General features: G+C 39.4%; 1 protein-coding gene across 1 annotated transcript in view; it reads left to right on the top strand.

Annotated features, from left to right (window-relative positions):
- mapkapk2a (MAPK activated protein kinase 2a) overlaps positions 1 to 27,475 on the top strand; it is a 38,488-nt gene that overhangs the window by 2,609 nt on the left and 8,404 nt on the right. Inside the window, exon 2 of the mRNA XM_020634341.3 lies at positions 21,630 to 21,769. Coding sequence (XP_020489997.1) covers positions 21,630 to 21,769 — 140 coding nt within the window. The remainder of the gene's footprint in view (positions 1 to 21,629; positions 21,770 to 27,475) is intronic.

The raw sequence follows: 27,475 nt of genomic DNA on the forward strand, positions 1-27,475 counted from the left end.
ACGCAAACAGACACATTTTTCGCGCAGACTTTACCCGGCCAGACCCCTAGTATTATCCGCAGAATATCCGCGTGAGCTGATGTCTGAACGTGGCAGCATATACTCCGAAGATTTCAACTCGAGAATGACGGTTATATACGGTGACCGGCTACCAGTTACGATCTCCGTGCACGTAATTAAACAGCTGCATTCTGTTTTCTGTTCGTCAGTATGTTGTTCTCTTTTGTGGATGTTGTCATTCCATTGAACTACACATAGCATTGATTAGAGGTAAATATTCTCATTATAACGTTGTGTAGCGGACTCTGTTGCTACGGCCGCTACTTCCGCGTTGTTTATTTACATCACGTCTTACCTCAGGAAATCCCCCGATCCCCCTCCCCTCTGACAGGGATAGTCTCCCCCCCTCCCCTCTGACAGGGATAGTCTCCCCCCCCTCCCCTCTGACAGGGATAGTCCCCCCCCCCCCCCCCCCCCGACAGGGAAAGTCCCGCGCTGTGAGGAGCATATGTGAATGGCTAGGTCGGGAGAATCTCTGGAGAAGTCCTCCTGTAAATATCTAGATATTATCCAGAGTGCATATGTGAAAACGACTATATTGATTCCGGGGCGGCATAATACTGGTGTCACAATCTGTGAACTCGCATGTCAAGGTTGCAGAAGCTCGACCCAGCGGCAGCTCTACATACACACACACACACACACACACACACACACAGCACTGCGCTCTCTGCTGGCTCAGCTGACGGCGCTCCTGTAACACCTCTGTTACTACCTTCGAAGACGGTACAGAGATGGGATCACTTCGTTCCCCCATTGCGTCTACCTCGACATTTATACTGAAGGCGAAACGTAACAGTGACGTAAATTTTGCAACGGCAGTCTACATAGGGCTTCTGTCTCTCTTAGGCAGGTGTAAGTGTGTCTCTCATTTAAACAAAAACAAGAACCCAGTAAACAAAAATAACAGTAATATTATTAAGGTTATGACCATGCTACAGAAGTGAATCACATTCTGGATTATGTTTACATTTTCATATGGTTGGCCATTCTTACAAGTGCATAAACAAAACAAAGGGGCGACAAAACATTTCCTCCAAGAGGGTTGGAGAACAAGTTGAAAAGTACTGATTTAGTGGATGTGTGTGCGCGTCTGTGCACCGGCTGCACCTTTACGCATGCTGTGTAATCAGACGAAACACCAAACGTGCGTTTAGGAGCTATAGCTCAGTTTTTGGACCAAACACAGAGCTCTGTAATGGAGTGTGTTTGTTTCTTTAAGTTTGCATTAACAGACTGCAGCGGGCTGTTGCATTACTGACATTATGCTACTACTTGTAAATAACTCCTACCATACATTGCCCATCCTACCTGAATGAGAGTTCTTTTTTTTCTTAGTTTGTTGTTTTTAGCTGTGGATGCTTTTATGTGTGTGCACTTTAAGGTGAAGCCAAATAATTTTGTTGTACAATTGTATCATGACAATAAAGACATTCTATTCTATTACTGATTACTACCGGGATAGTACTATTCACAGCCTCTATTTTTTCACTACAGGCCTATAAATATCCTATAAGAAGCAGTTACTATAATAACTTGTATTAAGAGAATTGAACTCCTGTGACTTTGAGTTAAAGTTTAATGACACATACTACGGTCAGGAGACCAGTGCTACTACACTGCATTCTGATGTTCTTGTTTAGTCCTTAATAAATGTGAGATATGATGACTCATTTATTCTTTGCCGTGGTGGCCGAGCTGGTGGTGATGGAGACATGCTTGATCCAAAAAAGCCTCTCAGAACAACCTAAATATTGAATAACATTGAAAAACAAAGATGACTCTCTCTCTGTGTGTGTGTGTGTGTGTGTGTGTGTGTGTGTGTGTGTGTGTGTGTGTGTGTGTGTGTGTGTGTGTGTGTGTGTGTGTGTGTGTGTGTGTGTGTGTGTGTGTGTGTGTGTGTGTGTGTGTGTGTGTGTGTGTGTGTGTGTGTGTGTGTGTGTGTGTGTGTGTGTGTGTGTGTGTGTGTGTGTGTGTGTGTGTGTGTGTGTGTGTGTGTACCTTAATTCATCATAAATAACCCTAATCCCATTTAAGAAGGAGCACAACGTATCAGAGCTATAGAAGAGTTTCTGAAAAATTGCTTGCATGTCAGATTACTGTACACAAACACAAGCCCATACTGTACATACACAACACTGCATTTTAAGGCAATTAAGTGATGTGATTGTGTTGCTTCTAATACCTTCTACCCCTCAAATGACTCCAACAGCACTTAAAAAGTTGTTGCATGTTGGATCTGGCTTGTAATATTGTAGACTCAATGTTCTCATCTTCTCATGCTGTTGTAAGACAGACTGTAGCCGAATATATATTTGACGCCTTCACTGATGAATTCACGGCCTTGTTATTCCCTTCGCTGACGTCAGCTGACTCAGCCCCATCTCATCCGTCAATCTCATCATTGTATTCATTAAGTTTGCAGTATCCAATCTGCCAGCCTGGTCCAAGGTGACCTCACCTTGTAAATACTTCTACCTTTATCTGTTAAACAAAAAGTGCAGTCGACTAATTGGATATTGTGATAGAGAAACGGACAGACCCTAATGTTTTGGGAGTCCTTCACATGAACATTTTCACATCTTATATATTATGTTTGATATATCCTGTCGCAGAGAATCAATACTTTTGACTTTTGTGTGAGACAAAGCTGTTTGTCCTGTGTTGATTGGTCTGCCTTTAAAACGTCCTGCCACACGCACGCTCTCTGGGTGTGAGGCATCTGCAGGTATCGTCTTACAGTGACTACATTTATATGCACACGAGAAACCGGATTATTGGGAGCATGGTTTACTTGGTGATTACCGGCTTTTAGGGGTTATCTTGTGCTGTGGTCCAGCAGAAAAATATATAAATATCTAAAATCTCCTGCTGGAAATATGCCATATAAACAATAAAAAAAATAATAATTGCATATTTTTAATATTGTGTTTCCCATACATAAACCATAACATTTTAACTTTTTTTTTTATCTGCATAAGATCACCAATCACGATCCATTGGCTACACTCATCTAATGTAGGCCTACAATCAGGGTCCGAAATTAGCTTTTTGACTCACCGGCCAAGGTGGCAGGTAGATGGAAAAATTCACCGGCCAAACATATTTTTTTTACCGGCAAAAATAACAAATTTTGTTTTTGTGTCATATACACATCTGTTACAGTACATTTAATTGAGAATGCATTATGTTTTGTTTAATCAATAATAATGGGGGCGGCAGTATCTCAGTCTGTAGGGACTTGGGTTGGGAACTGGAGGGTTGCCGGTTCAAGTCCCGGTGCGGACCAAATATGGAAGTTAGTCTGGTAGCTGGAGAGGTGCCCTTGAGCAAGGCACCAAACCCCCTCCATCAGCTCAGGAGCGCCTGCTGGGGGCAGCTCCGTCACTCTGACATCTCTCCCTTAGTGCATGTCCATAGGATCCTGTTTGTGCATGTGTGTATATTTCAGCCTATGTGTGTGTTGCATGACTTACAGAGTGTAAAAACAGAATTTCCCCTTGCGGGATCAATAAAGTAAATCTTAATCTTATTAAATTTATGTCACAGATTCGATCGATTCGATGTCATCAGATCAGGAAATTGTATAATTGTAAAAAATTATATTTGCTGGCCTTTATTTTTTTTCTTAATGTATTCTTTGTAGGCAGTAGTTCCAAGACTCCCCCCTGCTCCGCCCCTGAATTACAACATTACAGACTAAAAACAAAAATCCATCAGAGAAAAAAAAAAATTAATCCTCAAAACAAGTTTTCTCTTGATTTAGCTTTGTCAATATTAGACACTTAATATAATCAGCCTGTTCGTTATTGGACGTGTGTTTATCTCTGACTGCTCCTGCTGCACGTGATGGAAGAGAAAAGTGGAGCGTGCATTTAGCGTCTGTTAGGATATCTAAAGTGTTTGTAACACAGCGCTGTTTCACAGAGTCTGTGTGGAGATGTTCACACACTTATGACTCATGACCGGATCACGTGTTCCCGACTTGTTCCGTACGGATCACGGATCATTTGTTTGCTGAAGCACTAAAAGTAAAAAGGTGCGCGTGGTGGCTGGTGCTCCGGTGTGTGGTGTGCGCTGCAATGTATGTTGGTGTGTCTCTGTGCCCCGTGATGCTCACAGACAGTCATGACAGCAGAGAGAGGAGCAGGGAAAAGTAGCTGCAGCTAGGCTACATCAAACGCGCTTAATACTCATACCATAGTTTTTTATGACTTTTTGATAAATATTTACCCGCCCTGTGGCGGATAGCCCTCTGAAAAGTACTCGCCAAACGGAAAATCTACCCGCATTTGGCACTTGGCGGGTGTTACTTTCGGACCCTGCCAACAATGTTATAACACGCATACCAGATGTTTATCAGTCAGGCCCTATTGCATTCTAAAGTTTCAGTTGCCGTCTGGTTGTGGTGGGCAAAACTTCTACTTGAGTTTATCTTTCGAGTTGGGGACAAAATTAGATACTTGCTTAATTCAAAATTGTGCTGTTGCCCGTTGTGATTACTTTGAAGCCTTGAAGCTTGCAGCGCACTGATCTGAATTAAACCGTGATTTGCGACACTAATCGCACACTCGAGTGGTGCTATTGAGAGGACTTTTAAGACATTTAATTTGTGCATGATAATGATTTATCAATAGTTTGTGGTTTTTATGCATGTTATTGCTGTTAAATATAGGTTATTAAGCATACATTTGGTAGTTTCTCTAAATGGCCGGAATTCTGTGATTGGCCGTCCAAAGTCTAGCGTAAACCCTGATTGGGAGCAATTAGGTGAAGGCCACATTATGACCTACAAAAGCACTGTGTTCAAAAACTTAGTGTGTGTGGAACTATATGACTGGAGTAATCTACAAAATCATGTTTTTTTTCTCTTTTGAACTTTAACAAAGTTGAACACTTAAAAGAAGCAGACAGTTCCTTCAGCGGATGTGCATGTTCCACTAGCTGCGAGAGCTGTAAATGAAAAGGTGGGCGGGCCACCTCCCTAATATAATGGTAGGGGAAACACTGGATTTAAAACATTCAAAATAGGGGCAGAGCGTTACTATTACGTTTCTGACTGTTGATAAATGCAGACGCAATGAGAGTGAATGGATAAAAGTGAAACAGACCGTTTGACCGGATCAGGTGCGTTTTTGACTCGGTCTGTACATATCACAGACTGTGTTCCATTCCACCAAACGCAAACAGGTGGGTGTGGTGGCTGGCATTCCTGTGTGTGTGTGTGTGTGTGTGTGTGTGTTTGTGCGTTGGTAGTGTTTCATGTGTGTCAGTGTGACACTCTGATATGTAGTCAGCAGAAGAGGGAAGAGAGAGAAGCTGCAGCTACACTAAACATTCTTAAAACTCATTTTATTTTTTTATAAATCCTGTAAGATTGGTCGGAAAAAACCCAGATTTTTGTTACAAATCACACCAGCATTTCAGCAAATTGTCGATGCCAGTGTCAATTTCTCTGAATCAGTCTGTGTTTCACATAGTGGGAATCATAGTGCCCTAGTTTGTGTGTGGAATGGAGAACTGGAGGGAGGCCAAGTGGGCTGACAAATGGCTTTGAATTACTAGTCAAAAACGGTAAGCATTGAGTATTGGAAAAAATACATCCCCAAGGCCACCACAGATTCTACAATTCACATTCTACAATTCTACACAGATATTATTTTTGTGACAGGGAAACACATACTTTATCAATTTGTTTAAGTTCTGATTCCTGAAACTTGGAAAGATGTGGAAGTCAGTGCGGTGACGTGGACACACCTGTCAGGGCTTTGCTGAGAAAAGAGGAACTGACACCATTGACCTTATGAGGTTTGAAGTCTGCTTAACTGCGATTACTTGTATATATATATTTAGCGACAACCACCATTCACATAGCTTGAATCTAGCACTTTGTCATGTTTGATTAAAGGTTTCATATGGATAAAGAGGAAGAGCTGTGGCTCACGCATTAGTCATTAGATGAAGAGACAAAGAAAGGAAAATCAGGGAGGGAGAGAGGAAGGAAGAGGTTCTCTGGTGGCCCATTTCGTTTTACTTCTCTCCCCTTGCTAGATTTTCACTTTTGAGAGTTATTTATGAGACGACTTTTTCTTCCTCTCTGGAAGAGTACCCACTCAATTTTCCACTAGATTACCTGATTGAGCAAGAGCAAAATCCCCCTGCTTCAGCACATAAGTGTTTTTTTAACTGTCTAGTTGTTGGAACAGAGTGTTGACTTTTGTCGTCACTGTATTTACATCACGTGTTACACAAAATATTCTCAGTGAGAAAATACTCTAGCTAATGGTAGTATGGAGATGAGAATCATTCCTACTTTATTGATTACTTTCCATTAGGGGTGTAATTCTCTCCTTAACAAGATGATTCGATCTGATTCTGTATGCAGGCCTTTAGTTACTTGGGCACCATGACATATCTCCGACGTGAGGCTGTGAGGGGAGAAAAATAATGTGGAAGGAGTTTACCTTCGAGTATCGCAGCTCTTGTCTCAACTTAACCAACTTCACTGGAAGTGTTTGATCTAACGATGCCGTGTTAGCCATGTGGTGCTAGGACAGTCTATGCTGAACATATGGCGTATTCCTCCCCATATGTTCAGCATTTAAGAACATTGAACTAGTAGGTGATTGATCTCGCTCACTCTGTACCCTTCATGTGTGTTGCAGGTCTGCACACTACACTTTGTAGGTGAACAGAGAGATAGAGAAAAAGAGATCAATGTCTGTGTGTTAGGTCTTTGAATGCAAAATACAAAACTGCAAATCTTTATTTGTTTTGTGAAGCTGCTTACTGCTGATGTGATTCTGCTTTCTCTTGGTTTTGCTGTGCCTTGACAACAATCCTCCCGACACGAGGCTCACGTGGTGCTAACAGTCACAAGTGGAACTTTTAAAAGGGAATTTTGTTGTGTTGCAACAATCGGTTAAGAAAAAGTTTTTAAAAAAGCTGTTTGCAAATCTGTACCCGTCCGTGTGCAAATGGGACTGGATTGTTAATCTGTGCACAAACTTCCTGTATGCACATAGATTTGCATAGGAAAATCCATGCATTCAGTGAGGTCCCTGCATTGTCAACTATTTCAGTGTATCAGCTCTCTCTTGCGTTTAGTGCGCATACAGGCAGGCGCGACTGTGTCTGGTATTCAAACTGTCCTGACTCTTCTTTAAACCAACAAAAAAGGAACCCAGAAATAGAAATAAATAAGATCACGTCGTTGCATTACCATGTGTCACAGAAATAAATCACATTCTGTATTACTTTAAAATGTTCATATATTTTTCCATTCTTACGAGTGCATAAACAAAACAAAATAATGTCATACTTAAAGATATATCAGCTTTACATAGGCTACTAGTTTCTCTAGTTACTCTCCAGTCAACATGTTTACAAAGGTATTCAAATAAATGCTACCTTCATTGTATGAACATGTTAGATGAACACCAAAAGAGATTTGAAAAATTAGAAAAAAGGACTAGATTATAATCATAAAGCTGTGTGCACAGATTGGTGCATTAAAATTGATCACAGTGTTGGAAAAGAAATGTTTGGTGGTTACATTTTTTTGACGGTTCGAACTGTTAAACAGCACGTTCAACTTGGCCCCTTCATTCACTATTTTGTAAGGGTGTGGGTTGCAAACATTATTCCACCTCTAAACTGGGGCGTGACAGAAAAAGTTTGAGATCCACTGTGTAATAGAGAAGTGAACCTGTGCAGTCTCAGTCATAGGAAACAATTTCTCAGTGAGCCGTTTCATAACTTTAAAACCAGGCTGTTGACTGGTTTGTAGTACTGCTTTATCCATCCAGTGCTCAGCGGATCCAGGTTTAACATTAAGAGCTGTTACCAATTCTGATTGGTTTGTCTTTACACCACTACTATCATGTGTACCTTCAGGGAGTGGGGTAGCTGTTATTAGGTCAGTAGTTACAGGCTTACAGAAGGGTTTTTGAAAACAACAAGCCTTTCTATTTCCTCTTTCAGAAATAGTTTCTGTGTTCACGGCTAGTACATGCCGAGTTTTGCAATAAGTCGATGGTGGCTTAAGAAACCTATATTAGAGCCTTTAGATGATTTAGATAATTGTTGAGGCAAACATTGTGACAGACTGTTTAATGCTAAAAGGTCTTATTTCTCCCTTCAGATCTGTGTAAACATATTTGTGTGACACATGTCACAAACAAACAGATTAGTTTCAGGATAAAGCTTCTTTGGTAAACATTTATCTTGGTGTTATAAGCTCCTTTAAAATAATGTGATTTAAAGGATTGTAATATATGTAGCTTATGACTGAGGGCCTTATCCCCCCCAACACACTCACCTTCTAAAGGGTGCAGTGTGTAAAGGATGTGGTATTGTGGTTGTGATAGATGGGCTCAGAACCTGTAAGCTACCTGTATCAGATTCAGAGTTATTTCCAAACTGACACAGCATTTTCTTTTCATACCAAAACTTGTTCATGAATGATTGTAAATTTCCATATTCTCAATCAACTTCTTTCTGTGTCTATATCTTTTTTTGTTGCTTTGGTCTCTTGATCAGTTCCTAAATGGGAAACTTAGTTGTTGAATAGTGCTGAATGGTGTTGTAAACAGTAAAGGGAAGTGAATGTATTTCTCTCTTCCAGAGTTGATTCATTCAACAAACAACATTGTTGGCGGTAAATGTACAAGCAACTGTGTTTCCCTTTTCAGAAGCTGATACCAGCAAAACTTGTATTTCAACTCATGACTCAAGATTTAATAAAAAAAATGAATTGGTAACATCCTTTATTTTTTTGTCAATTACATTTGCTTTGTTGTGTGTTTGTTTAACAGTATTTACATATACATTTGTATAATAGGAGTGTATAAACAATTTGCTACTCAAATGACTTGCTTGCTTCCCAGAGATAATCTTAAATCTGTTTATTAAAAGTGGGTTAGCTTAGCAAAACAACTGATCAGGAGGATCAGCTATCAAGTCCAAAGGTGGCAAAACAAATCGATTAGCAGCTCTCACCACTTTTAAAGGTCACTCATGCTTTTTGTATGTTTGTTTCATGAATACAAAAGTGAAAGTTTAAAAAATGATTTACAAGGGGTTATAGTCCTCTTTAAATCAATCTACTTCGTCTCCTGTTTTCTTTCCATGCAGATCTGTCGGTGTCTGTCAGGAAGTGACACTGATGTTTCTGTGTGTCCTACAGATGTGTCCTTCTTTCATTTCCTCCTACTTATCATGAGTGTGTGTTGTGCACTAGAGCACCTGATTGCTAAAGACAATACTGCAGACTAGCCAATCTGTTTGTACAGTGAGAATGTGACTTGCAGAGTTGTGGCAGTTGATATTATTAAAACATGTTGAGGCTTGAATGGAACAATAGAAACATTTTAGAAAAATTGTACGTGCATTACACGTTGCATGATTATACTGGTATACACACTCACACACACAGACATTTGGTGGTCTATTGAAGACTAGCAGATGTCTTTAATCACATCATGTTGTATTGACACAGATCAGTAGACATCTCCTCTGGTAGATTGTTGTTTAACTTTTTGGTATTGGGTTAAGAAGCTTTTCTGATTGAACCTAGATTAACCGGTCACCCCTCTTTAACTTCTCTCCACTGACCCATCACCCTCAGTGTGAGTGTTTTTCTTTCTGGTATCAAGACGGGGCTTTTCCTTAGTTCTTGAGTGGCAGGTGGAGGACGGGTTTGCCTTCAGCCTACCCCCGAGCACACCTCCCACTGCTGTCGTGCTCTGTGCTCGGGGAGCTTTTGTATTTGCGAAAGGAAGAGTATTGTGTGCCCATCTGCCCCCTCATCTCCCTCCTTCTCCACAAGCTTTGCTGTTTAGCCTCAAAGAGCCAAAAGCAGATGGGGAGACCAGCAGAGAGGGGTGATGGGGGGCTGTTCTCTTGTGTGTCACTTGTATGCAGAAGATGGCGTTAGCTCTCTCTTTGTGGAGGGATATCTCCTTTATTTAGATGTGCTAACATTATTTTGAGTACATGGATCTTTTTTCCAGTATATGCATGCACATATATCTGACTTTTAGTTATACTTTGACAGCAAAGTTTCAGGTTAACAATTAGGATTTGAAAAAAATAAACTGCCTTTAGCATATCTGAACAAATCCAAAAGTTAATTATAACTACAGGTAAATATAACTTTAAGTATTATAAGTTAGTTTTAGTCAGTAAGACCGCCTTGCATCTGTTAATTTTTAAAAGTTGAATAGCCTTTTTTTTTACATTTCCAGATGTGGAAGACAGTTTATCTGGTTCCTTATAGACCCTCAAGATATTGAAGAAGAAACTAAGCGAGATTTTTTTCCTGAGTCTCATGTTGTTCTTTTAAGAACAAACTCCCTTCCTGGTCATCACATTTAGGTTTCTCCGAGTGATCCTTTCACTTGTACAAACAAGTGGAGAGAGAACAAGTGAAGGATTATTTGTTTCCTTGTAGTCCACTTAACTTAAGTAACATGACCAGTGTACATGTATGATGAAGTTATTATTAAAATCTAATCTATATTTAATTGTTGCTTGATCTACGTGGTGGAAAATAAACAAGCTTCTAGACCTGGATTAGGTTGGTATAGCTAACAAACTTTCACAACAAAAATGGACAGGTAGATCTGGATACTAGAAGTTTTTTTTTACCAGCCCTTTGACAGGAGCTTTTGAAACACCTTGCACTGCCTGGGATTCACTCTGCAAGTGTAGCCAGTGCCACTACCACAACAAGTTTGGTCCTACATCTGCTTCTTTCACAGTTCACACATGTAGCCACAGTGTTAACCAGCATCTGGACACTGATGACAGAATGGAAACACTCTAGGGCTGCAGTAATCGTGTCATTTAGTAGTCAAGTATTCTATTGATGTTTCTGGCAGTTAATTGATAATCAAATATGAATTACTTGAAGGTCAGCAATTTTTTCATTCAATCCCCTTTGTTTTATTCAAGGGCAATAGTGATATAAAAAGAGAAAATGAGACAGGCCTCTTAAAATGAACTTAAATAGTTTCTTTTTTTCGAAAAAACAAAACATGTTTTCTTGCTTCTTTACTACATTTTTAACCCAAAAAAATTATGATTTTTTTTTTTTTTTTTTTTTTTTAAATTGATGCTTATTTCAAATGTTTTACATGTATTTTTGCCTTTACTGCTCTAACAATTTAAATTCCCATGTTGTGGCACTAAAAAGGATCATCTTATCTTATTACTAGGCCTAAATAAATCGCATGCTTTAAGTTCATTAGACTTTATGGCTAATACTTTATGTATTGATGATTCACCTGCTAATCAAATTAAATAGCACGAGCAGGGAACACATTTTACTTAAACAAAACAAAGACAGTTTTTTTTTTTTTTGTTTTTTTTTTTTTTAAAACCTTCTGTTTTAGATAAAGTTGGAAAGTATACCATAACATATTTAAACTCCTCACCCCGTGTTGTTGCACTAACACGCTTGCAAGCGTGTTACTTAAGCCAGTTATGGGAGGGGGCAAGTTAAGGACAGGGACTCAACTTTCACTCAGGTAAAAGTCAGGTAACTCTTGGATTACAAACTTTGCATCATCGATCTCATTCACAGTGACAAACACTGCTCCTGGGAGTGAGTCACTGTCTGGTTTCATAGCTGTAATTACATGTTCTATTGTGACTGATGAATATTAGACAATCAAGCTTAAGATACTGCTGAATGTTTCTTTCTAGTCTGATTTCCTCTAAATTGTCTTAACAGCACAGTCTATATTTCTGTTGAGACGAGCGCAGTGCCCTGCTTCCTCTCTCTCATTAAAAGTCATTGTAGATCGCCCACCGACAATCTATCTCGTCCCAACGCTATAAATATAAATCAATAATAACTGTATAATAGCAGCATACAAGCATGCCTTATCAGTGTCAATAAAAATAGGTATTAAAAGTCAGCGGGCTAACAAAAGCTGTCTCTCAATCGTAGAGGTTTCAGAGAAATATCTTTGAAAAAAGGCAATTGAAAAGAAAATGGTTTTATCTTTTGAAGTGGCGACTCAGCCAAATTCATATCCTGATGCGATGTCTGAGACAAACCATAAAGGATATGCGTCTGTCTGTGATTGTGTCGAAGACGAAAACTCACCCTCGATAGTAACACAAGAGCAGCAGCATTGCTCAGGACAGCGAGACACAAAAGATGCTCATGCGCTGCAGAAATAAAAAAGTAGACACGTAAATTCAATAAATTAAAAAAATAAAGCAGTTTGTGCCTCGGTTTAGAGGGGCAAGAGGTCGTGTTCGGGTGGCAGGCCACCACTCCAAATGAATGGTCTGGGAAAAACTGCAGAAAAATACAAAGTGTGAAACACAGTGCGCTGTATAGTTGTCCGGAGGCTTTCTAATTACTCAAGTGATGTGAGGAATAGTTTTAGCCCTAAAACACACTTAATTAAAACCCACATTTCTTAACTGACCATCCTGCCTGTAGCATTCAGCTCACACATAATGACAGGAACATCATTTTCATTTTTAGAGCCAGATGATGCACAGACTCCGTATCCACAGTGATCAGTTTCCAGGTTACATAAGAACGAGAATTTCAAGTTATATAAAAGATTATAGATATAAGAGTTGTTCCTGCAGTTTTCTGTCAGATCTGTAGAACTAGATATGCCTGCAAATAGTGTCTGTGCCTGATGGATAGTTGCATTAAGGTCTAAGATTTTGAGGCTTATTTTAAACTTGATTTGTTTAAATGAATAATATTTATTTGTACACAAAATACAAGTCCATACTAGACCAAACATTTGATTAGATCTCTGAATCACTTCCTTGTCCCCATACTGTATCCAGGTGTTGAGTGTGAGTGTTTTTTTTTTAAAAAACCTGCAATGACGCAAAAAGTAAGACTTTGTTTGTTCTGTTCCAAAAAGACAGGATGGTTGAACTGTGCTGCGTGTTCACAGTTAGGGTAAAGCAGAAAATAATTCACAGCTGCACCATACCAACTCTTCGTGGTAACAGAGACGGTCACTTTTTATCAGTCAATCACTCTCATTCAAACTCTGGCCTCTCACCATCTATTCTGTTACATGTATAGAAATAAAAACCCGAGTCACAACACATACAGTAGTCTGCAAGTAATGCGAAGATACTATCTTTCCTGTCTTTCCATTTTTTTACGGTCATGTACTCTATATTTTTCTTTTCAAAGTTTACTTCATTTTCTTCAAATCAGATGACATTTTTATGTTTTTGTCTTTTCCATACCAATATTTGTATCATCCGAGCCATAGAGTGGGCACAATTCAGTGGGTTAAGACATTTTCAGTTTCACTTGTACTTTATTGTTGTTAAGTAATTATTAAGTTCTGTTCTGATATGATCAGGACAGGATATGAGCGAGGCCAAGAAAGGAAAAAATAAACATGGATGTTATTACTTACTACAGCAAGGCTAGAAAGTCAGCAACAACATTTCATAGATGCAAGCAGCAGGCAAGGTATTCAAGCATTCAGAAACTTGGGAATACGATGTGATTTTAGTAGCCCTTTTTAAAATCTATGAAAAGAAAGTTTTTAAGATAATCTGGGCTGAATTTGACATGAGTCTGAACTCCGCGCTGCTAAGAGACACTTTGAGCTGCTGGGAAACTGAAGCATTGGCCTTTGAACTTCAAATAAATCAATGCCAAACTCGGAAATGTTTTGTATTTTTCACGAAAATCAATGTAGAGTACTAACTTTAGTTGAAAAGGAATAATTGTAATGAAAAGTTTAAACTATGAATGTATTACAATGAGACTCTTACATCTTATATAAATCTAGTAAATATCATGTGTGTCAGAGAGTCTTCATAAGCCTTTAAAGTTGTTAACCTTGTTCCTGTTGATGTTGCTGGATTTGCTGGGGAAATAAAAAGGTTTAAAGGCTCTAAAAAGCAAAACCACGTACGGTATTTAGAGCTCATTGTGTTCCTTAAGAATTTAAATATCTTACAAGTACCAAGAACTTTTGTATCTTCTTGGCTTGATTTACTTTCTCTTAAGTTTAATGTCATGAAAATGAGTGATAAAGTTTTGTTTCCTGTTTGTTCTGATGATGCACTGCTTCATATATTACATATAAAGCCTTTAACTTATTGTACAGATAACAACAAGCAAAGATATTTTACTAATTCAATTAAAATAGTAAATAGATGGCATTTCTATGGATCTTTTGGTATAGTCTGACAGGTCCCTCAAAGGGGTTTACATGGCACGTTACTTAATCAAGTCAGATACACATTTTGTTGTTCAATAACTTGAACAAAGACACTCTGGATTCACCGCTGCTGCAGTCAGAAGGTCAATCACCTAAACAGTGCAAGTGTTTTTATATGGAACCAGGTACAAAACAGACATATGAGGAGATTTTCTAGTTTCAGCTAAGGTAGCTGAATCAATGCCTGAAGTGGTTCCTTGTTGAGCGGTGTGGGGGAGAGCACACAAAAAAGTTACAATGGTTGGAGAAAGGTTAAGACAAGCCAGAACATCACTTTATCTATCTGCACTCTGCCATCAACCGATTTCTTAAAACAAGGCTTTGTGAAAATAAACTGGTTCCGTGTGTATGATGAGCAGTACTATCCGAAAGTTCAAAGACATTCAGCCATTTTTGACAGTTGCGCACTCAGGAAAAGGTATATTTTCAATGCTTAAATAACCTCTTTTTTTAAGTGTAAAAACACTTCAATAGAATTACGTCTCAGGAGAGCCACTTAAGTTGTTGTTAAAATGTAATAACTCCTCAAATGTATCACTAAAACATTCTGGAAGAATAAATCAATACAGTTTTGAGACTTAATATTTCCATCTTGTTTGCTTTATGTTAGGGCGATGCTTTGGCCTGCCCCACCTCCTTTCAATAAATGAATCAAAAAGGAGGACTGAGATCACCAGAACCACCACTAGAGGGCACTAACCCCTCCTAATGGGGGGTTAGGATTCAGGCTCAGTTATGCTGCTTGGCCCTGTCCGTACTCCTGTGGAGATCAAACTGCTGTACAGCAGCAAAGGAGAAGTCGAGGTCCATGCGAGATCACGCCCTCTAGTGGATATTTAACATCCATCCCAGTGTAAACAAAACATGGTAGTATATTAATGGTGGGTGGTTAATACCTCTAAGACATGTTCCTATTTTCAAGTAAAGGAAGCATGAATAGCCTTTAGTCTTGCTATCTCACAAGTTTACAGCATGTTTATTAATATTGATCTTTATGATAATGTCTCCCTATTAAATACATAAATAACTTAGACTTTATTTTCAATGTTTTTGCTGCTTTCTCTTTGGATTCTGCCATTAATGCACAAGTATTGAAATAATTCTTTGGAAAAGGAGAAGAATGGCTTTGACATAAGGGTGAGGGAGAGAAACCTGTGGTGTACCACAGCTGAACATTTGAATTTTAATCATCCTACACAGCTCTCCCTTTCCTGTTACCGGAACATAAGCCCTGCGGCACAAACGTAGAAAAGTGTTTATATAAAAAATCAGATACATTCAAGTTAGTAATGCTCTCTAAACTGATTTCTGCAGGTAGACAAGACCAGGTGAATCTGTAATTTTTGTGTTTTCTACGTAACTTATTTTTTCAAAGTAGCCCACTTTGTTAAGCGCATGTCTGTAAAGTGAATGGCTTCTGTGCAACACCAGACAGCAGTGTGGGTGCTCGGGCTCTCCCGGCTCTCATTGCCCACTGGAACGGAGCCCACTTGTGATGTGACCGTGGGCAGGGTTGGAATGTAATGCACCACAGATGAACAGACGATGGCTCATTGTTAGAGCTACAAGGCTGAAATCTTTCCATTGACTGACGAGGACATTGTTTGGTTTTTACACTGTGATATATATCATGTAGTTAAATATGTTCAAACACTAGCACTGATTCAAGCACAACTAACACTTTGAGCAGTTGTACTACAGAATAATTTCCCCATTACAACCTTGTTTTAGGGTGTAGCTTTGTAATCATGGACATTTTATGTTTACTCTTTGCATCATACTGGACTTTATAGTTTAGAAGTTCAGGTCTATATTTGACCCAGCCGCCCTTTTGTAAAATAGCTTGTTTCCTGTTACGGTTTCTGTGGCATTTACTTTATTATTTACGGCTATCAAATTTGTTGCAAAACTCTATTAATGCTCTATATATGCACTGGTATCGCACAAAATGGAAATGACTGCAAATCAATGTTCTCAGGTTTGTGCTTTTTTTTTATTTTCTTTTTTTTTTGCTCTGAACAACCTTAATGAACAAAATGTATGCTGGGGATAAACAATCTACTGAAATGCTTGGTTAAATGTGATATTGAGCTCAGTTCAATACTCAAACATCTGGCCATAAGACCCAAGCCATTCAATGTATCAGAAGGCCAGGGCTCCTGAGCGTCCTTGACTAGCAGCCTGAATTTTAAAGCTTACCTATTGACACACTAAAGCCCCTTTTCAACCCCAGAACTAAAAGTTACAGGTGCTTCTCGTGTGGCCGATAGTTGTCAGCATTACCACTGCTGCTTGAAGTTCCTGGAATATTATACAAATCCGGATTTATTGCTCTGAAAACTTAATTGATTAACAACGGAAAGGAGGAGATGAGTTCTGTGTTAAGTGTGTCTTAAAAAGGGAGAGTACTCTAATGAAAATGTTAGAAGAATCAGAACTGGATACCTCACTCCCCCAGTTCATCCAAAGCCAGAGAAACAACTTTTAAGATGATAAATGATATTTTTGGTTTTGTTATTATGACATGGAAACTATAGACCATCTGTTTGAAATGCACAGAGTTCCTCAAAGGTCCTTAGTTCTGGGGGGAAAGTTCCTCCAATCGAAAAGGAGCTAAAGATGGTGCTACTTTTTCAAAAGAGTGAATTTAGGGGCGCTAGCGAGCACATCATGGAGTAGGACGTGTTTCTCGGAGCTCCTGTAGGATCGATGATATTTCTAAATTAAACAGCCTATTTCACCTGAAAACCAGCCTGAAGTTTACAGGGATCACAGTTATTGCCCAATAAGTGGAATTATTTGAGTTATTGATGGTCCATATGGCGGAAAAGCTTCAAAAATTTAAGTACGGTAGCAACGCTCCAAGGCCTGCCAGATCCACGAGACAGAGTACGTAGCCAGTCGACAGCTCGGACCAGCCCTCACCCTCTCGGTACGAAAGTTTAAGCCTTGCCGCTGAAGAGATTAAAACGGACATCCTATCTTCACTGAGAGGAGAGATATCTAAAATAATCAGAGATGAACTTAAAAGTGCTTTGGCAGAAGATTTTCACGCACTGAAATCGGAGCTGCAGGCTGTGCGGGCGGAAATTGCTAACAATGCTACTGCTACACTTTCAGAGATCGATTACATGAAAACTGACATTTGGGACGTGAAAGGTGGATTATCTACTTGGTCAGACGAAGTGGTGTCACTACGGACCTCCGTAGCCAATCTCCAAATTCAGGTGGTTACTCTGAAAGACCGGTGTGAAGACATGGAAGGCAGAATGAGACGCTGTAATCTCCGGATAGTCGGCATCGATGAGCAACCGGGCTCCAGCTCTCCAGAAGCGGCGAAGCCGCAGAGATCCTGAAGAGAACCCGGGACCGAGCCCCCTTGACCTACAACAGGAATCGGATTGCCATCTTCCCTGATTACGCCCCCGGCGATGCCAAAGCCGCGTTCACGGACATCAGGAAAGCGCTGCGAGGACGGAGAGGCGTCTGCTACGGTCTGCTTTACCCAGCCAGGCTCAGGATTTCAAACAATGATGAGGAAAAGGAGTTTGTGGCCATGGACTATGTTCAAAAGATTGTCATTCTGTCCACAGAGCCTGAAAACTGAGTGTATCCCTACACTAGCGTTAATTCTTACAGTAAGCCCAGAGATCTATGACCAGGTACCAAATACTCTTACATGTTGTTAAACACTAATAGGACATCACCTTTTTACTTTCTCCTGAAATAACATATAATGTCTGGAACATCATCATGGGGGTATATTTCTTTCCAAGCCTTGTTAATTTAACACTGCCCTCTAACTATGGTATATATCTTAAGGTGGTTGTCTTTATTATTGCTTTTATTTTTATGTTATATTTGCCTTATTAGTGTTACTCCAATAACAAACTGGTAATAGTTCCTGTGTTCTCTTCAGTTGAGTTTTTCACTATATCTAGCTGTTAGGTCTACGATATTTACATAAGGTCCTGCAAGGGGTCCGAACCATTGTATGCCCTACTTTAGCACACCCCCTGCACAGTCTACTTTGTTTGGATTGTGCACTTTGCTGCTTATCTTTTGTGGCTAGGGACGAGGTCCCACCTGTTTGCAATCAATGCAAACTAGACACTACGTTAGTAGTTGTTATGTTCCTTTTTCTCTGATCCCTATGTTCCTATGGGATCGTGAATTATATATAAAAACAACAAGGATGTCATCGTGTTTTTCAACCCATACTATTCATTTTGTTGAAAAATGTAATTGCAGCTGGATTAGGTACTCTGGTTTCTACCACTCCTCAATGTTTATTTTTTTGTTTACACTACTTTGGGTCTCACGTGTTAAGGTGCATGGTTTAGATGCTGGCCTTTTATCTGCTTCCCATCTTTCTTTGCTTCGAGCAATAGGGGGTCAAAGTTCAGAATACAGATTTTAAATAATGGACACACTTAACGTTATAAGTTATAATGTGAAGGGTCTTCACAGTCCTGTAAAAAGGAAGAAAATCCTTCATCAGCTGAAACAAATAAATTGTCAAATTGCATTCCTACAGGAAACTCATTTATCTGATGTAGAACATGAAAAGTTAAAAAAGTCATGGGCAGACAAAGTTCACTATTCTTCGCATCGGTCTGGGAGAAGAAGGGGAGTTGCCATACTTCTACACAGACTAATCAATTTCATACAAACACTGGTAAACAAAGATAACGAGGGGAGATATATTTTAGTTAATGGTTTAATTGATGGTGTGGAAGTATCCTTTCTTCATATTTACGCTCCGAATGAAGATGATCCAGGCTTCATCAGATCACTTTTTAATGTGATTCTACAGTATAGCTCTGGACTGTTATTAATGGGTGGGGATTTTAATTGTGTCATGTCGCACCTTATGAATCGCCAACCTTCCTCCAAAGCTCCATTATCAAAAATGAGCAGAATGCTAAAATACCTATCAGTAGAGTCAGGCCTTGTGGATATATGGAGGAGCAAATTTCCAAGAAATAGAGATTTCACATTTTTTAAAATAGATACGCATCCTATTCAAGGATTAATTATTTTTTCACCCCTAAAAAAGACTTGCATATGATTAAAGATATTGAGATACTACCTATAACTCTCTCTGACCATGCTCCTGTTAAGTGGGACATAGGTCACAGACCAACTTCCAAACAATGGCGATTCAACGCATCACTCATGAATGATAAAGAATTTATCTCCTTCATTACAGCGGAGCTTAAGGAATACTTAGAGTTTAACTCATCATCTGAAACATCACCTCTTATTCTATGGGACTGTGCTAAAGCATACATTCGGGGCCGGATTATTTCATTTACATGCGCTAAGAAGAGAAAGAAGGAGGCTAAACAGCGAGATTTGGAAGATAAAATAAAGGACCTTGAACATGAGCACAAACGATCTGCATCAACCAGCCTTTTAAAAGATTTGAATACAACTCATAGAGAATTCAATAGCTTACTATCAGACAAGATTGAGGGAGCCCTAAGATTCACAAATCAAAAATATTATGAACATGGAAACAGGTCAAGCACGCTTCTAGCATTTAGGCTAGACAACAACAAGTATCTAATATAGTACAGAAAATAAAATCCCAGGGTACCATGGTTACAAAACCGGATAAAATAGCAGAATCCTTTGCAGAGTTTTACAACAAGTCCTTTCTTAAATACACCCACAAGCATTGGCAGACTGGACTAAGATCTGGAATAGAATAAAGGTAGCTTTTGGGCTACCAAAGATTATCTCATCATTAACAAACATTGGTCTAATGGAGTCTTTTACACCTAACAACCTGGATACTGGGTTCAGAAGATGGTCAGATAATGGGCTGTGCTATCTGCATCATCTGTTTGGAGGAAATGTTCATTAAAAATGAAATGTTTGAACAGCTGACAAATGAATTTGATCTCCCTAGGACAGACTTTTTCCGTTATCTACAGTTAAGAACCTTCTTGAAGATACAAAAGGAGTGGGACAAACTTATAAAACCCACCCCCATAGAAGAATTCCTAATGCTTATACAAAAAGGGAAGGTTCATAAGAAAATAATTGGCAAATTGTATAGCATATTTTTATCTATGAATACAGGCGGAAACAAACATGGTTATATCGCAAGACAACTGGGAAGAGGTTTGTACAGAAGCACACTTGGTTACAAACTCAAACACGTGGAGGGAGTTTAAATGGAAAACTGTTACTAGATTTTTTAGAACTCAAGAAATAACATCCAAAATGTGCCAGGCACATCCCAGCTCCTGTTGGAGGAATTGTGGAACCCATGTGGCTAATCATACCCACATTTTCTGGTCATGTCCGAAACTAAGCTTGTTCTGGAGAGAAGTATTTGATGCACTGAAAGAGGTCTTCCAAAAGGACATTCCACAAGACCCCCTGGTGGCGATACTTGGAGTGACGCCTGTTGGCCTGAATGGCAGGGCCAAAAAGTACTTGTTTAATATCTTATTCACAGCGGCCCTGAAGTGCATCACCATACGCTGGTTGAAACTAGACGCGCCCTCTTACAATATATGGATCCAGAAAGTTTGGGACATTTACCAAATGGAACAAATTACATATCAATTAAGACTCAAAAAAGAAACTTTCACAACAAGATGGAGACTTGTACTGGCTTTGCTAATGCAATAGAGAGTGTTGTTTAATTTGGGCGCAGACCAAGACCATGCATCATTTTTCTCTGGGGTTGACTTCGCACTTTGAGTGGATTAGAATTTATTTCTTTATGATTACAACTTTTATTTATGATTTTCATTTCTCCTCTACTTTTATGAACATTTATTTATGTACTTGTTTGTTTATGTGTATTATTGTGTATATGTATATTCTTTGGAGTGGACATTTTGATTTTTATCTTACTTTTATAATCTATTTCTGCTGGCTTAATAGCCGAATGTAACTATACAGCTGGAAAAAGGAGAAAAAAAAAGAAATATTTTTCATATTGTACTGTTGTTGATGAGAAAAAAGTAAAAAAAAAAAAGAGTGATTTTAAAATCCACAACCTATTTTCAAGATTTTGCCAGAAGGTGGCAGCACTGCTCTAAGATATTTCTTTCAATGCTGTAGGAATACCAGAAGTGGATTCAAGTAGGTCTTTAACTGGTTTCATGTCTTCTAGTTCATCAACCGTTTAAGGTGAAACCTAACTAATCCCACCATGAGGTAACAGATCCCCTATAGTTCAGTTTTTTCATATAATGCATTTAGTAAAGAGAGAGAAAAAGAACAACTAAACAGTAATAATAACTTTGATGTTTTATTTATGACTTTAGTCAACTAATCAGCCCCCTTCTCTGTCTCTGTTCTTTTGTCCAGATGCTGCAGGACTGTGCAAAGGCCCGAAGGGAAGTGGAGCTCCACTGGAGGGCATCCCCCTGTGCCAACATTGTGCGCATCATTGATGTCTATGAAAACCTCTATCAGAACAAGAAGTGTCTGCTTATAGTCATGGAGTGGTGAGTGCATGATTTCAGACACACACACACACACATGAAGATACCTCACCGTGTGAAGTGATGAATAAAAACAATCATGTCCAGTCAAAATCTCGACCATGTCGTTGGTTTTCAAACACATTGTCAGCTTCAAACCAGATATTTTTGCATAAGTTCTCCCCTATCAAATGTTTCAGCATTTATATTGAAATGAGTGCACATGCACTTTTCTTACACAAATTGAAACCAACGAGGTTATCTTTCTCAACGAGTGAAATACAAGAAAAGACCTCCTACTAGGGTTGGGCCATCTGGCCTAAAATTTAAAAGTCCAATTTATTCACGCTGAACTTCATTTTCAGTTTTATTGTTTTCTTTTAAAGTGAAACCTCCAAAATTAAGATATTACTGGATTTATGTAAACAGAGACTGGAAAAAACAAGCAAAGACAAATCAGGTATTCTGGTCTTTTTAATGCATGCTGCAGGCTAATGTTGCACTTTTAATCTGGCTGTCAGCATCTTGTGCGACTTGCATCTCCACATACTTCTCCTTTTTGGCTTGAGGGCCATATACATATTGTATATTATATACCAGCAGGGTTTTTCCTGCATAGAGAATTCTTTGGCGCCCCCAAAGAGGTTTTAACCAGCGCCCAAGGAAAATCACAAGCGCCAAAAGAAAAAAAGACGATTCAAATTACAAATCAAATCCTCTCTGAATGTATGTTAAAAATATCACTACATCAAACGACTGTTGAACAAGCAGAACATGAACTTAAATAAGACGTCTCTAAATTCTAGCAGTCATCTCCCCTCTCATCCGTTTACGCATGTGGCTCACGCTGGATAGCCAGCTGATTGACTGTTCGTTTCTTTTGACTGGTTCATGACGCTCCGCTGACACCCACAAGCGCTAAATGCGGGTTGATTTTCTGTTTGGCGAGTTAATTTCAAAGAGTAATCCACTTCATGGTGGTAAATATTTATCCCAACAGTCTTGTTAAACCTCGTATGATGAGGCTAGCTGCGGCTACTTGTCCCTGCCCCTCTCCTGTCTGCAGACGGGTCATCACGGGGGCACACCGAGACACACCAACATACATGGCTGCAAACGCACACACACATCGGAACGCCAACCACCGCGCGCACCTGTTGACTTGTTGTGCAACTGTGCAACGGAACACAGTTATGGACCGAGTCAGACTCAGGAACGCACGTTCAACTTTTCCACCGTGTCTGCTTTTATCAACAATCAATAACTTAACTAAATTATCTTTGACTTTAAAATCTGTGACTATTTGACATGTATACCGTAGTAACTCAAATAAACTTGTGTACTTGTGTAAAACGAAAACATAATTTAAAGGAAAAGAGCAGCGATCATAGGAAGAGGGTGAAATGCACTGGCAGGATGTGACCCCCCCTCTCCCAATCTCATTACACCCCTCTTCCTCAAAATCCCCCTCCTCCCCTGTTTCACTGTTGCAATAAAAACATATTATTTACCAGATTTAATTGTGGTTACAGTAACTTAAGCATAATGATAATATTATTTATAAAATGGTCAGAAATAACAGGAAATGCACAGATTTCTGTCAAATACGGTAATACAGACTCGTAGACTATACTGTTATAGGCGGGTCGAACGTTTACTACAGCGCGTATAGTCACCCCTCAAAGGCCCATTCTGAGCCGGGAAAATTCCTGACCAGTATGTGTATTTCCTTTTATATTATATTATCAGTGTAAGGAAAGTGTTGAACATCTTGCCCTTGCAAGTTTTTCAAAAGAAAGTATCATTCAGTTTGATTTTGGTGAACCTTTTGTGCATGGCCTTAGAAAGAAAATGACCCATTTCTTTGAAATGATCTAAGAACAATTTTCTCACCTATTCAATTTCCATCTTGCAACATTAAACCACAGTCTACTCGACACGTGCAGTCAGCTGTGGTTACCTTTTTGCAGAGGTAGGGGACCTGTCTTCCCACACACTTCAAAAGATACCGGCATACGATGAGCAATTTCCTTGTGAAAAAACAAAAGAACTTCTTGTGAAACTTAAACGTTTCCTTAAATATCACACTAAGACACGATGCACCTTCCAGATGACCTATATTCTGCTGTTTAAGTATTCTCCCATATTGTGTAATGTGTCAGAATGTCAAGTCAGCTTGTAATTTAGGAACTTCAGTGTGGATGAGAGTGCATCTGCTGATATGCCCTCCGACACATCTTCATCTCATCTACTTGATTTCTTCTTCCTTTGCTTTTCATACAGATTCAGATCTGGAACAAGGGTTAAACATATCTTTGCTATTGTCAACCTGTGTTCAGTAGGACCTGGAGTGGGGCATTGATGACTATGCATATGTTAAGTAAACAATAATTACACTAACCAAAATGTAGAAACAGCCAGGCTTAACCTTTTTAAGGATCAGGTGTGTGTCAGCGTAACACAATATCCCACAATATTGTACCATTATCAATATTACATATGTTGGTTTAGAGTGCGTGGGAGGCTGGAGGTGCTTACTCAGCTCCATTGAAGACATCACAACACTTTATTTTCACTATGGTGAAATGCCTTTTAAAAGTTCAGATGCATTCTGGGACAGTGCATATCTTTCTTTGTTGATTGGGTGGCCTGGTCTTAAATTGAACATTTGCCAAGTTGGATGTGAATATCCAATCACTGATGAAGGCAAATGCTGTCAAAGGAGTATGTTTTATAAAGTTGCCCAAAGGAGCAGGCTAACGACATAATGAAGGAAAGAGGGGAAGATTTCAGTGGGCTCCAGACCTTTTTTTATTTAAGAACATAATCAGGACTGTATATGATGCTGAAAGAAGAATGAGGGGCAATGTGGGCATGACATATTGCCTAATCGATGCTGGTTTCAAATGTGTGTTGGGAAATGTTGGGAGAGTTTCTTAATGAATGTTACGCTGTGGTTAAATCTATGAATGGCATCCAAACCGTGAGCCAGTCAAACATTTGCTCTATTCTGGCAAACGGTACTATTTTTTTTCTTTGCTAGAATTGTCTCCTCAAATGCAGTGTTGCAATGTTCTGGTGAAATAGAACGTATCATGAAATGTGTAACTTTTGTAGCAGTGTCTCGTAGTGATTCCACTTAACTAGTGACTAGTAAAGGGTTACAGTATGGTGTGATAAACTGGTTAGAGTCAGTGGCCCTTAATACTTTAGGTTTTAACCAGTAGTGTGATACCGCTGTTATTTTTATATTGATCATTTGGATATGTTTCTGATGCAGAGTTGCAGTGAAAGGACAACACTGACAACACTCGACTGTTTAGTATGATTAAAAAATCTCTCCTTACTTTTCTTATAAATCTTCTCTTTTGTCATTATCAATAATAAGTATTACAGAGAAAAGGGAAGAGCTTTTGCACTCTGCAAAAAACTCTGGAAAAGCTGCAGGACAGTGTCAATAACCTACAGTGAACTCAATGATGAACACTTATTTAATTGTTACATTTGTTTACTTTACTTTTGACACCTTTGCTGGATGAATATATTTGACATCACAAAGGGCAGGACACTCCCACAGCTGTGTGTTTGTTCTGCCCTCTGAGTCTGCCTTCTCACCATAAACAACAGGGCATGGTGCAAGAAAGCCCGAGTCACGAACTTCACAGTTGTGTGTTTTGTAGCTCTGAGACTTGGACGTGTTGGAAAGGAGGGTAATATGTGACCTTTAAGAAAATTTAGCACTATACATCTGCATGTGTATTTGTATTATTCTATGATCAGTTTGTCATCATTTATTAAGCATGTTTATTGTTATAGCCATAGACTGCACATTCTTAATCTACAATTCTACAATTCACTTAGCAGATGTTTTTATCCAAAGCGACGTACATCAGAGAGTAAGTACAACACAAGCAAGGATCTAGAAAAAAAGGGAACAATGTCAGTAAGAGCAAACGATCAGCTTTGAGTCTGATTGGACACACAGGTGCTGACAGGAAGTGACCAGAGGCAAAGCACAACATTGAGGACAGTTCTTGAGAGCTCTAATCAGTATAGAAACCATCTTATAAGTGATCGCTATCAAACTAAAACCATCGTCATTACCATCATCATCATCAATAATATGGAGACCATCATCATTAAGTTAGTAGGTATTCATGAAAGAGCTGGGTCTTTAGCTTTTTCTTAAAGGTGCAGAGGGACTCTGCAGATCACATGGAGTTTGGAAGTTCATTCCACCACCGGGGGGCGACAGAGGAGAAGAGTCTAGTCAGCGTCTTAGGACCCTGTTGTGAAGGTTGGATCAGATACCTTTCATTGGCAGAGCGTAGTGGGCGGGAGGGAGTGTAGACCTGGATAAGAGAGTTAAAGTAAGGAGGAGTCGTTTCTGTGTCTGTTTTGTAAGCGAGCAGCAGAGTTTTAAATTTGATGTGAGCAGTAACTGGGAGCCAGTGTAAGGAGATGAACAGCGGAGTGACATGTGCTCTTTTAAGAAGGTTGAAGACCAGTCGTACTGCTGCATTTTGTATCATCTGCAGGAGTTTGATAGTGCATGTAGGAAGACCTGCCAGTAGAGAGTTGCAATAGTCGATGCGGGCTATCACAAGAGCCTGTAGCAGGAGCTGTGTAGCATGTTCTGACAGGTAAGGTCTGATCTTCCTGATGTTGTGCAGGGCAAATCAACATGACCGGGCAATCGAGGCTACTTGAACCTCAAAAGTTAGCTGGTCATCATTCATGACACCCAGGTTCCAGGCAGACTTTGTGACTTTGTAATCAGACTGGAAATGTCGTGGAAAATGATTGTTAGTAGATAGTGGGAACCTGTCAGTAAACCGGTTTATTATTTTAAAATCGGGCCATTGGCTAGTTCACATTACATTTTTACTGATGCCATCAGATCTTAAACGCTAAGCTTGGTTTCCATCTGTATCTGTTTGGTTTACATAATTCTAAGGCTATCGCAGCCTTCATTTTTTTTATGCCTGTCATCACTGTCATGGGGTCAGATTCTGATGAAGCCATTTACAACATGCAGAACAGGAGAGAAGTTTCACAGTTAGTTGTAAGTTTGCCATTTACAAGGAAACTGGAAATATTTCCTGAAAAAATTTTACAAAAAAAGCACAACAGAACTAGTGAAGAAATAAGACATACCGCTTTATCCACACGGGCCGTCAAAATCAACACAAATAAAAACTCCTCATAGCTGCTTCAATCAAACAAATGGTTGTTCAATATTTGGTTTCAAAATGAACAAACACTAGATGTACGATGGGGATTTTCCAAACGGCCTTGCTTTCTTCAAGTCAATTCTGTCCCGTCTGCATGCGATGCGTTTTCTACACCATGAGAAACATTCAGGGTGTGCCGGTGTTTCAGCTGTGAAGATGTTTGCCTTGTGTACTCCCATTCTCATCAGAAGTAGTATCTATTCTGCTGGGAATTCACGCTTCCCTTTTCAGAAAACTGAGATAGCGAGGCTGCTGCCATGAAACCTCAGGTTCAACTACACCTTCAACCACATGAGACAAACCATAAAACTGTGAACACGGTTTGCAGAAATGAGGGATAGCCTCACTTCTGGAGGTTTAGTCATATGATTTGAACACCACAAAAAATAATCCAGCGAGTCTGCATTTCTCATAATGGTAAATATGAATTTGATCAATTTTGGCGGGTTTGAATTGAGCTGTGGTTTAGCAGCACTGTCCGCTGGGCTTCAGGTTC

Source organism: Labrus bergylta, chromosome 5, assembly GCF_963930695.1.
Source record: "Labrus bergylta chromosome 5, fLabBer1.1, whole genome shotgun sequence".
Classification (NCBI taxonomy): domain Eukaryota; kingdom Metazoa; phylum Chordata; class Actinopteri; order Labriformes; family Labridae; genus Labrus; species Labrus bergylta.